At 41.1% G+C, this 13,365-nt stretch overlaps 1 protein-coding gene across 4 annotated transcripts in view; it reads right to left on the reverse strand.

The window, feature by feature from the left end:
- Nucleotides 1-13,365, reverse strand: part of LOC306831892 (vacuole membrane protein 1-like) — a 71,756-nt gene that overhangs the window by 11,744 nt on the left and 46,647 nt on the right. For all 4 annotated transcript variants that reach the window (XM_079356152.1, XM_079356153.1, XM_079356154.1 and 1 more), the window contains one exon: nucleotides 12,317-12,378. In XM_079356152.1, the coding sequence (XP_079212278.1) occupies nucleotides 12,317-12,378 (62 nt within the window). The remainder of the gene's footprint in view (nucleotides 1-12,316; nucleotides 12,379-13,365) is intronic.

Below are 13,365 nucleotides of genomic sequence, written 5' to 3' on the forward strand. Positions count from 1 at the left end.
CTGTTATGCTGAACGTAAACGTTTCTGTCTGTGTGGAAAAAATGTGTGTGTGTGTGTGTGTGTGTGTGTGTGTGTGTGTGTGGGGATCTCCCCCCTGGAACAACCATGGAGAAGAGTGAGATAAAAGAGATGAATCTATTATTTTCCAATTAAACAGTTGTTTTGTGTGGATGTGAATTAAGATCCCACTGCAGCCCGGTCCAAAGATTTGCACAGTAATAAAATGTGTTCACAGTGGTGAATCTTTGAGGTTGAACAAAATAAAGTAATAAGCAAATGATTTATGTGTCTGGGATGAAACAAACAAAGCCTCCTCATAATTAAGATTTATGGCGTGCCCTCGTTTCGAGGTCCATAACTGGACGAAACAGAGTGTTTTTATGGGACGATGATCAGAAAGGACCCTCCTTGCTATTTCTGCTCCCTCTGCATAACATGTTGTGATTTGGGCTGATGACGGTGGGGGGGGGGGGGGACTGTATGTGGGTTTTCACTGAGGTGTGGCGGAGGCAGGGCAGGGCGGGGAGGGTGAGGGGTCCGGACGGCCGCCTGTCTGGCCTCTGAGTCAGGGCCCGTCTGGGATGACTCCTCTCACAGAACACAGACGGACACACGTTCTCATGACAACTGGTGAAATTACAGCACACATTACAGTGTCCATGGGACTCACAATACAATATCCTTCAGTGGATGATGCTGATTCAGAGAGCTCGAGGTCGGCTTGTGTTCCCTTGATGAATGAGCCGCTCTGAAAGTGACTCAATGGCGTACTGTTTCCTAAAACAACATACGGGCCGGTTGCTGGTTGAATTTGATGAGCGAGCAGGAGTAGTGTGAGAGTCAGCGCAGAAACAAATGAATCAGAGATGAAAAAAAAAAAAAAAGAAGCTTCGAGTCCTGGGACATACTATGCCCTGGAGGCACATAACATGACACCAGACCTGGATCACACATCTGACCTCTCCCTCTTTTTGTGTGTCGCTCTCTCTCTCACACTTACTCATCAGAGCTTCAGTTACATTCACGTCTTTGTGTTCCCCTTCTAAATCCCTCAGTGTGCCATTAAGCTTAGAAAAGACCTCCACTACACCATGTTAACATTAAGTCTTCTTGAGCGATTGAATATTATTCTAAATGGCGGCGGTGAGACCTTTTGGCTCAGAGTCAAACTCAGTCTTATAGCCTCTGTATTTCTGTCACAGCTTGAGGGCCGAGGCAATCAGAATGAAAGTGGAGGAAGATGAGAAAATGGACGCCCCGTGGAGCCTCGCATTAAACTTAACGATGCTGTATAAAGAGCGAGGCTGCCGAGACCTGCTGCTCCATCCCTCACTCCCACTGTCTTACCCTGTTTGTGTCAGACGCCGTCACCTTGAGCGAGGCGTCAGACTGTGTTTGGGGTTAGAGGAGAGAAGGGCAGGCAGTGGAAGGACTGATCAATGCCATCTTTGTCAGGGTGCTTCTCAGGTGACCGGAGCGCCCGGTGACTAACAGGATCGAAGAACACTCCCTTATTACAGAATGGGTTAACGGGAAGACTTCACTCACACAGGGCTATTTATAGCAGGAGTAATGTCACAGAGGAGTAAACTCACGTAGAAACACAGACACATTTGGGGTTTACTTTCATCAGTATAGCAATCTTGTACAAACTCTTAAACAGAGTTGTCGAGGTATTTATTCTAATGTAGAAGGAAAACAAAGTCACTGCGTGCCTCAGGGGAGTGGTTTAGGGCCACTTTTATTTGCATTCATTTAAAATAAACTGTAAGCTTTAATTTACTTTTGCCACCATTTCTATAAAAGCAAAACAACAATTACAGTACCTACAATTACTCAAGGAAAGGGCCCTTGATATTAAATTGGTTCTTAAGAAGAGAAGACAAAAGTGTTGCTAAAACAATACAAAATCAGGGGGGTTTTTTTTAAATTTTTTTTTTAATTTTGCTGCAATTTCTGAGAAATAAAACGATTCAGTGTGCGAAGGCCTTTTTAAAAAATTTTTGCTTTTTGTCCAAAGCAGGCTGCGTTATCCATTTGTGAGTCATCATGACTAAATTATATCATGCAACTATACAATATTTTTGAGCTGACGTCACGACAGGGTGATTTTCTGTTGCCGTCATAATAAATGTAATAAACATTTTTTATAGTTTAGTTTTTAACATCAGGAAGCAATGTTTAACGGAAACGTTGGATTGTATTTCATAAAAAGGGAAGGTTTAAGACATCATGTGACTTTACTAATCGCATGTATGGAGCTATACATACTTTTGTGTTTGATGTGATTACATAGAAGTACTGCATGCATCGGTATGTGTTGCTTATTTCATGTGTTCTGACTCGAGTCTTATTTTGAAGATGACGGTTAACATAACAACAAAGAGACAAATGATGGTCTGCTGAGGTGCAACACATTGAGAACACAACAAGATTGATTGATTACACAAAAGATGATTCAATAAAAAATAAAAAATTAAACCAGATATTTCCCCTAAACTGCTTTATGACAAAGACAACACAGAGCACTCCCGCCCTGCTGGTTAACTTTTCATGCTAACAACACAATGTCCCCCTTAACAACCTCATGTTCAGTGTAAAACCACATAAAAACCTAGTTTCTATGTGAGTAAGAGGGGATGTGCTCAGAATGAGTTAAATTCTGTGGAAACAAGCAGCAACACTTTTATCCAGTAACTTCAGTTCTTTTTAACTGCTCTGCTGTGAACACTCAGAATAGTCTGGTTTGCATGCTGCAAATTTACTTCTGCAGTTACGGTTTTCCTTCAGTTGATAGTTAAAGGTCGGAGGAATGTGGGCTCACTCGTACAAAATAGGAACATGACAGGAAAAATTAAACATTTTGGTTAGGTCTGTGTTAAAACAATATAATTGTATCGCTTATTAAAACAGTTTCTGCTTGCTTAAACATTTCGCTTTGGCCATTACAAAATCTTAAAATACAATTACTCATACTTCACATTTTTGAAAAGCTCCTGGGGAACGAATGAGGAACTAACTTCCATTTAATGATTAGCTAATAGGTAGTGAGTAAATCCTCAAGCAAATTGTGTAACATGATGTCTCAGTTGTAAAAATTGCTCGGGATTTTTTTTTTTATCAATCATCTAATGGTTACAGCTTTAGTCATGATACTTGGAAATTAAACAACTGACGTTTGTCTTTGTTCTGTTATAAGTGATTGAAAATGTTGATTGTGATCTGCAAAGTAGTATAAACCAATACACAGACCCCGACCCGACTTGTGACTCTCCCCTGGCCTCCCTCTGAGTGGGGCCGCCTGCGGTGATAGCCTTGTGTGGCAGGATCAGCCATCTGCAGGCCCATTGTGCTGGTGATGGACTCCCACCTCAGAGATGGCCTCTCATGGAAATGTGTTTATTCTCATGGAGACGTGAAGGGTTCCCCCCATGGCCCCGGCATACTGGTTCCTACCGGAAAACCTTTTCAGGTCCAAAGTCTTCCTCTCTGCACCTCAAAGGGTTTCTCCCCTGAGGGCCTGACAGTGATAGTCCCTCCTCTGATACGGAAATCTGAAGGATTTGTGAAGCTCAATACAAGACACCGTGAGCGGCAAACTCAATGAAGATGATGGATTAATGTAAGCAGTCATTTAAAGCAGTGCTGCAAAACCTGGGCTAACTTGTTCAATGAATTGAAACTGGATTTATTGTAACCCCTTTTTCAACGCAACATTTGATGTAATCACTCAGATGGGGATCAAAAGTGATCATGTGTTAGAATGTAAGCTACATGTTTAAGACCAGCAGGTTGTCACGTTTAAGTGTTTTATTTTGAAGGGACAGAAGACATCACACTCACACACACACTGATAAAGGACAACCTTCCACTTTGCAAAGTTTGAAAAGTCCACTCTGATCTGTCTCTCAAATTCTGACTGTGTCCCTGTACAATTCATACATGGATAAACAAAAGTCAATGATACAGTATGTGTGTGTTTGTATGTTTTTAAAGGGTCAAAATTCCTCCTTTTAATTGACTTCACCGTGATGATGCTTTAATGTAGCCAGAATATTCTTTATGTCCAGATCATTTCAAATGATAAATGACTGTATAATTATGTACATTATATAAATGTTTTATTGTTTTAAAAAAAATGCATTTTTATTTTTTATTTTTTTAATTTGGACCTGAAATCTTACAGATTGGCATTTGTCCCCTGTGGACATTTTTTGAGCTGGCAGCATTTTCAAACTAATGTAGTTCAGTGTTTTAGCGCTCGGTGTCCTTGTCACAGAAGCGCTCTCAGCCTCAGCTGTTATCCGTCACTGCGCTCTGAGTTTGAAACAGTTCAACTTTTTAAATGGCACTGCACTCGTCATTGTCACTTCCCACTGACTGACTTTGACCGATCATAATCTCGAGACCGGGCTTCTGGGATCAGCAATAAGGAAGGAGACGCTGGTCTGACTTGCATTTTTGGTGGTTACTATTTCCCATTCTAGAGTTGCTGCTAATGCCAGGATGATGTGGTTTTCTTTACATTATTTTTATGTTTTCTTGCTGAAAATATTAAGCACACAGAGCTACCAACGGTCACGACCGATGGAAGCTGAAGTTACCTTAGAAATGATGAGCGTTGAAATTGAGGTTGTTGGTGCTGGCCATCGTAAGTGGACACAGGACTTAATTCCACCCGTCTGCTGGGATTAGCGAGTATCCCAAATCTATTCAAATACTGGAGGTTTAATCCAGATCAAAAAAATAAAAAATGGATTACATGCCCTAATCCCATATCAGATCATTTTCTTCTCTTGAACAAACATTTTAAGATCTTATCCAACCTGACTGCCGAAATCTACTCCGAATACTTTGAATAAATTTAAGAGATTAGATGCTATCAGATGAAGCTGTAATGTGCCTCTTTAATTTTAAACTTTCTTTTTAACACAATCATCCCCACAACACACCTTTCACACTATCCTGTCCCAGACCTCAACAGAAAGTCCACCGCAGTCACCACTGACAAGGTGTAAACACTGTAAACTACTGCAGACGGTGAATCACCAAAGCCGCCCAATGGGCCTCATCGCCCCAGCTGTTCTCATAATTAGCGGAAGAAATCTATTTATTCCTGTTCATATGTCATCACATACGGCTGCTGAGACAGTGGCACGACTCAGAGTTTGGAATCTAGTCTAAATTAAGCGACTCAACAATGGCTCAAACGAGCAGACTGCAGGACCCAGACGGCATGTCAAACACAGGAATGCTCGGTTGATTTCAGAGCGTTTCCTTCTGGAGATCACCTCCTCGCTGGCTGAGATAAGCTCGAGGAGGACAGGGAGGCACAGAAAAAGATATATCTGTTGTTCTGGAGAAAGAATTGAGTGAGGGAGCAGGGGCTTGTTTTTTCTCTAAAGTTATTGAAGCATAATTGACCTGACCTGGCTCTATAATGAGCATTAATCAGCTTTGGCAGAAGTGCTCACCTGTTTTACTTAAATACACAAACATAGATACTTGTGAAAAAGGAGTACTGACTGAACTTATTTCCAGGAGTAAAAGTTAAAAAGTACAGGCTCTGAAATGCACTCAGTGTAAAAGTACACAGAACGCTCTAACGGCACAAGTTGTTTTAAAGACTTTTAAATTAGAATCACAGCCAATTAAAATGAATCAAACATCAGTGTACTAAGATGTAAAAGAAGAGTTGGATCAGGAATTTGTTGGTGCTCTGAAGCGGATCCCGACACTTCAGTAATGTGTGCTGATTCACTCTTAACCATGTTTGTACAAGTTCTCCTTTAGTCATGAAGTTCATCACACTCATATCCATGGTGTTTGAGTTATTCAAACATCAAACGCCTGGCACGACAATCTCTATCAACTTACAACCTGCCTGTTCGATATCTGCTGCTGCACATCTCAGAACTTGACAAATATCAATTAGAAATGATCTTCTTTCCCCATTTCTTCAAACAACATAATCAGCAATGGACCCCGCACACAAATTGTCACGCCTGGTCACGATCTTCGCTTCAACATTCAAGCGAAGAAAGTTGTGAAGTCTTGGGGGTTTTTTCTCGCCCAAATTAATTTGTTATTAAATCCTTTGTTACTATTTTACAATTCACATTGATCATGCTTTTTGTTCTGACACGGTTGGACTCCTAATGCCCTCCTGGAATATCGTTCATGAACCAGTGATGAACCGAGCTGCAGATTGGTTTGTCACTGGTTCAACAAAAGAGATCACATTACACCAACCCTGGCCTCCTTGCATGGGCTGCCCGTCCATTTCCAATTGATGCATACATTTCTATTATGAACTTATAAAGCTCTACATAACCAGACCCCTTTGTATGATTGACCTTTTAACCCCATATGAGGCAACGCGCCCGCTTAGATCAGCTAATCAGGGTTTACTGCTTGCACCCAGAGTCCATTTGAAGATTATGGTCAGTCGAGCTTTTGCAAGTCAAGCTCCCAAACTCTGGAATGACCCACCTGCTGAAATCTGAGAGTTTTCAAATCTCTACTTTTGTTCTTTTCTTTTAAAGTATGGTAGTTATGGATTTTATTTTCTAGTGCGATAATGTTTTCTAACCAGTTTATGACACACTTTGTAACTTTGTTAAGACGTGGTGTAAATAAAGGTTATTTTCATAATCTTTGATATTGTTTTTGTTGTGTTATTTCTGTCGTCTGTCATGCGCAATGGGGGGGGGGGACAAACCAAGGCATCTTCTTACTTTGAGTCATTTTGTTGAAAATGGGTCTACATCTAAAATCACACGACTAAAAGGCCCGTTTAGAAAATGTAACATTTCAGTAAATGCATAAGATAAAAGAGGAGGAAGCAACTACTGTACATGTCTGAAGTTACCTCGGACAAAACACAAGTGGGTCCTGCTGCTTCGTACGGATGGTCTCTTCGCACAGCAGCCTCTGCAATCAGTGTGTGGTCAGAAGACGAGCACTACACAAGCTCATGCCATGTACAATTTAAACATGAAAAGTTCTCTGAAAAATTGTGTTCAAGTAAAGCAGAGCAACTTGAAAAAATATAAAACTACATTGATGCTCAAGAGCAGAATATTTGTACTTATAAACAAAACGTCCCGAAAGCCAAATGAGGATAAAAAGGCAACAACAACAAAAAAAAAACCCCAACATAACATACAATCAAAACAGTTGATTTTATAAAATGTTAAATCCATAAACTCAGACCTGGATGCCTGTTGAGGGAATGTGAATGACTGAAGGTGAAAAAGTGCAGACTAAGGACTTTCTCTGGGAAACACAGTATGAAACATCTTGACATACGACTACTTCAGAAGTGGATCAAAGCCTCAGTTTGACTGAGTTTGCAGATTTTTCTGCTAACTTCACCGATGAGTGTACACGCTTGGCTGGCCCTGAAGAACACATCTGTACATTAGTCACAGGACATAGAAGAGCTAACAAGTCTGATCAGACACACGGCTTATCACTTCTGCTTATCAGGACAAAAGGCATGTGAGGAAAGTTTTATTGTGACTTCCTGGCAGTTCAAAGCAAAATAATCTTTATTATCATCCAGCTACTGCCAACGGAGGGTTATAGATTTAACCTAGAATGCTTTGCATGGCAGGAAAACAAGAGTGAGCTCATCTGTGAGAGATACAGGGATCTGTTACACATGAAGAAGTCCTAATGCATCAAGTCTGAAATGTTAAGATGCTTTTTTTGTTCCGACGCTACATCACAGCTAAAAAAGAAGAAGACTTCATTAAACTGAGTAACTGTTAAAGTCAGACTAATTTGTCAAAAGGAACATTAGACTGTCCTAAATGTTAAATGGAAATTTGAAGTCACTAACATCCAACTCGTTCTAAATAAAAAACAAAAATCGCCTTTGAATATTCTCTCCTATTTTTTTTTCCAGCTCGTAAATTCACTCTGGAGTCGTTTTTGTTACGAGAGGTGATGAAAACGTCTGCTCACAGTTTTAGAGCCTCGTGACGTTAAAGCCTCAAATCCTAACACAGTGTTTTCCATTTGTCATTCACAGAATAACTGCTCTTTATTTTGATTATCACGGCTGCAGAGTGAGAGAAAACATTTAGAAAAAAATTTCAAGAAATGAAGAAGAAGAAGAAGAAGCTCTATTTGGAAAGGTATGAATGGCATTCTGTGAGCGGCGGCTGTCAGGATGGCGACGAGGGCGTGAAAGCAACGACCACCTCGACTTAAATAAGCATGTTTAACAACACAATAAACCTGACACAGCTGAAAAAGTTTTTTTTTTTTTAAAGAGGTGATTTAAAGAAATTAGAAATAAATGTACATATAAAGTAAGAGATGTTCCATCTCGTCTCAATGTCGTCATGGAGACGATTTGTGGACACTTCTTACAGCTCAGTCTGAACGTCTTCAAGGTGAGACTGAGCGAGCTGAGAGTGTTTAAAGTGACGTTGATCCTCGCTGTCAGTCCGATGATGATGTATAAATGATGTCCATATTAGATCAAAGCGGTCCCATCTCTGACAGAAACTATGTGAGATTTATCCTCAGGAAAGATATGATATTACCCCCCCCACACACACACACACACACTTATCTTTTATTAAAATAATGACTGTCTTTATTCCTCATGAAGCTTTAAATTGTCCTCGTGTTGTTTTATCTCTTTTATTTCGTGTTCTTCATTTGAAAAGAGTTGAGCTCAAAACAGAGCAGTTCAAAGCAAACTGAATTATTCCCTTTTTAGGCTTTTAACTGAGTCTCATTTGACCTCATGTAGTTTTATTTATTTTATATCTTAGTGTTTTCATTGATTTACAGATCATCATCTGCTCTTTTATTTTCCGCCTGAGCTTTTAGTGTTTCATTTGTTTTAGTATTTCTTCTTGAATTGTCTCCTCGTGTTTCATTATCTACTCTCTTACCTTCCTCTGTTTTATTTTGTGTTTTATTTTCTACCTTGAATTTGAACACTTAATCCTTCTGTTTCCTCGTCATGAATCCGTGATAGTCTTTCTGTCACTTCCTGTTTTTATCTGCATGTTTCTGACCTGCTTTATGGAGGCTGGATTAGAGATTAGTTACTTCTTCTTTTCTTTTTATGTGAAGCACTTGACACTCCATCACAGTATGAAAAGTTGAATAAAGTTTGATCGATTGATTGAAAGTTTGACTGCATTCTGAATAATTGATCATTATCACTAAAATGGAAAAAATAATAAAAGCCTGTTTGGAAATCAGGTCATTTACCAAATGTGTTGAGTTATAAGTCACATAACTGTGTCATGATCCGAATCTCCTATTGCTTCATAAGTATTTCTTAAAAGTCGTCGTGTTGCAATAAAAAATATTTTCTCAATGAAACTTGAGGACAAGTTGTGAACACTCCCTGCTGAGCGGCGGAGAAAATATTCAGAAAATATTTGAAGCATTAATTACACTTACACAAATACGAACTAAATGATGCATCCGTGCGAATATACAGAGTTTATTATCCCGTCACATTGTTGCTGAACTAGGTGCAGCTAGTATGCACACACGCACGCACACGCACACACACACACACACACAGCCTGGGGGATTCAGCAGGTAAAAATCCCTGTGTTTAAACAAACGGTGAGTTCTCAAAGAAACGTCTGTGTTTGAAAAAAAAGTTTTAATTAATTAGAAACTTAAATAAAATAATCCCCCCCCCCCCCACACACACACACACACACACACACACACACACACAAAGAGCAGACAATAATGACAACAATTCAGTATTTAACAGAGGATGAACTGCAAGGCAGTAACTCTAAAAGGTAACAGAAATGTGTGTGTGTGTGTGTGTGTGTGTGTGTGTGTGTGTGTGTGTGTGTGTGTGTGTGTGTGTGTGTGTGTGTGCGCGCGTATGCCAACTCGCTCACCTGACAAACAAAGAGCAGGAAGTTAAGTGTGTCAGTTTTCTATTATGTCACGTCATGCAGAAATCACTACGGCCAAAGTCCGGCTGTGACCTCAGCCGTCCACAGAAGTTTTCCCTCCATTATCAGAGAGTGAACACACAGAGGCAAACAAACAGAGCCAACCGGAGCAGAAAGAATGAAACAAGAAAGTCACAATGTGTGTGTTTTTTTTAGCCCAGACCAAAAGAAAAGTTTTATCAGACAAGAAAAATCCCTGCAGAAAGATCAAAAACACGCTTGAACAATTTTAAGAGATGACTGTGTTCTAATCAAACCACAACATGTATAAATAAATGTTGAATTAAAAAATAAAAAGCCTGTAAAACATGTCTTGCCCCTACAATCGGGATTTTAGAAATGTGTTAAGGAGTTGCCAAGAAATGTTCTCGACGCTGAAATGTCAAAACAAGAAGTTTCGTTTGAATTAAATTAAATTTGGATTTAAAAAAGCGCCAGTAAAAATTTCGGTAAGAATCCAGCGTTTGAGGAGAGTAAAACAAGAAGTGTGGTTCAAGGCACTTACGGGAATAAACCTTTCGTTTTTGTGTGTGTAGTCAATAAGCACGTGCACAGTGTGTGTGCGTGTGCGTGTGTGCGTGTGTGTGCGTGTGTGTGTGTGTGGGGAGCTGCAGGTGCCAGCATTTAAACGGGTGTAAAAAGGTGCAAATTTATTTCTGAACACCTGCCTAGTTAACACTGACACTACGATCTGTGCACCCTCAAGGCCTCAAACTGAAAGACTGTCACCCATTCATAAGGTGACGTGTGACTGAGAGTGAGAGTGAGAGAGAGAGAGAGAGAGAGAGAGAGAGAGAGGGGGGCAGAGGTGAATGTGGAGAGGCCTCAGAGAGGAAGGAAGCTGACGGTTTAAGAGTTGTAATGAGAAGTGGAAGTTTCCTTTAAAGAAGAAGACGCTGGCAGCGAGTCATAGTGAAACCTGCCGCTGACGCAGAGACGTTTCATTTTGAGTCTGCAGGTCAATGAACAGTGACTGTCGCAGGAACTGCTCTTTCACAACCACACACACACACACGCGCACACACACAAAACTTTTAAAACTCAACTCTATGCTCACTGATTGATTTCAATTTCAGTGCGACACATTTTCCTCCTTTTTTAACAAAAAGAAAAAAAAAAGAAAAAAGATGCACACTGAGAAAACAGCAGCCGCTTTATTAATTCAGTTTAACAATTAAACGAGAGCACCGGTTGTACAGAGGCTATAGTCTTTATTGCAGCAGCCATGGGTTCGAATCCGACCTCGGCCCTTCGCTGCATGTCATCCGCCCGCTCTCTCTCCTCCACACGTTTTCTGAAGCTAAACGTTTCAAAAAATAATTTAAAAACAAAAATAAATCTGAAAAGAAAAACAAAGAATCAAGGATGAGAGCTGATGCAATCTCATCGACTTATTGCATGTGCGCGTGCGTGTTTGTGTGTGCGTGCGTGCGTAACAAACGGCACTCCCACCAGCAGGTGTGTGGAGGGCATTTTCCAGCTGCAGCGCCTGGCACATCTACAAGGACACCCATCAGCACCTTGACCCAGCACCAAGGCCCTTTATACTCCTAATACAGCTCTGTGCAATGCATATCTTTATGTTTTTCTGCTTTTTATTACGTCTTTGCGCCAGTCTGGTGTTTTGATGGTCAAACGGCCTCTTAATCTTCCCAAAAACAATTTTTATGGACAACACTGATGATTTTCCCACCGTGGCAAAAACAAGAACGTTTCCTTTGTGAAATCCCTCTCACCACAAACTTAATCTCGCCTTTCTCTTTTCTCCAAAAATGTTCCAGTCTAATAAACATCAACATGCCCGGCCTGAGGCCTGACACCTGAAGGCTTTACTTTATCCAAAAAGATAAGAGGCTGAATTCTGGCATGAGCTCCTTTGAGATCAGGTATGTAATAAACAAGTGGTCAAAAAGGGGCGACAGCAGAGAGGAGGTGTCTCTGATAGACGAGAGTTCATCCCGGCCTGTGAAGCAGCCAGAACATGTTCATGCCCATAGCCATGCAGTGGAAAAATCCAAGCCATTAATCACCACATCGGGCTGTGAATACAGAGCGAGGAGCCGCCGGGGGAACAAAAAGTGACAAAACCTCTTTTTCAAGCAACAAGTCGACTTGCAACGTCAGCGCGTCCAACTTCAAACCCTTTCTGACTGTGTGACCTTCATCAAGGACACAGGAGAGGAGGAAGAGGAGGAGGTGCACTTCTCACAAAAGGGAGGTGAAGTACCTGAATGCGTACCCTCAACCGTCAACTTCAACTTTAACCCTTTCATGTGTGATCGCCGTGCACACCGCAGGGTACTTTTAGTCAACACACACACACACACACACACACACACACCCGTTTGAGGCTTACTCACCCGATGAGGGAGACCATCTGCTCCACAATGTGTCTGCTGAAGGTGACGATCACAAACAGTTTCTGTGTGACAAAGAAAGAAAGAGCGAGTCAGTAACTGAGCTGTGAGGTCACTGCTGGGGTTCAGAAGAAGGCAGCTTGTGCATCATAGTTTAATCAGTAATTCCTGAACACCCCCTCACACACACACACACACACACACACCCTGTCATTTATGCCCATGCGTTGCACCCCCGAGGTCGTTTGAACTTGAATAAACAGCTTTTGTCATGAAAAGCAAGAAATGAAAGGCCCGGCATCTATGACACACGACCAACACAGGGCACTTGATCAGCGTGTGTGTGAGTGTGTGTGTGTGTATATGTGTGTGTGTGTGTGTGTGTACATGGTGAGAGAATCAAAGGAGATGTGTCACTTCTTCAGGAGGGGTCTAAAGGCCGGTTCCTGTCTGGTCTGATTCCTTCTCAGTCACAGGTCCAGAGGGGACAGACAGGCGACCAGCAGCCATTTTGGATCTACCCCATGTTACGGAGCATGTCACCAATAATAAACCAGTTACTTGCCCTCTAGATCGTCTGGTCACTGTAATCTCTTAAACAAACAGTCAAAGCGTGGTTAGAGCCAGGAACACAAAGTTGACCTTCAACATTCAGCATTAGAAAAAGCGAGCCGATCTTTTGCCGGGGCTGTCATTACAAATTCACGTTGTACGGAGAAGGATTGTTTAAACCCGCAGAACGGTTTTTTCTTCTTCTTCTTCTTCTAAATTGTCATTCAGATCTGAAGGTTTCCAAAAAACACTAAACATACGCTGCCTTAAATTACAGGGAGGCGTGCACGACGATACGCGAGACATCTAGAATTTTCCAATTTATGTAATGATGGAGCCGTAAAGATGTCATCCTGGATTTGAATGTGTCTCTCAATTTAAACCTGAAGCTTAATTAGAGGAGTCTGCAGCACAATGTGAGACAGTGGAATATGTCTCGTGTTGCCATGGCAACAAGTGGTCCAAAGATCTCGTGCTGTTTATGAGACATTATTTGTTCA

The sequence above is a fragment of the Symphodus melops genome (genome assembly GCF_947650265.1).
Source record: "Symphodus melops genome assembly, chromosome: 11".
In the NCBI taxonomy this organism is placed as follows: Eukaryota; Metazoa; Chordata; class Actinopteri; order Labriformes; family Labridae; genus Symphodus; species Symphodus melops.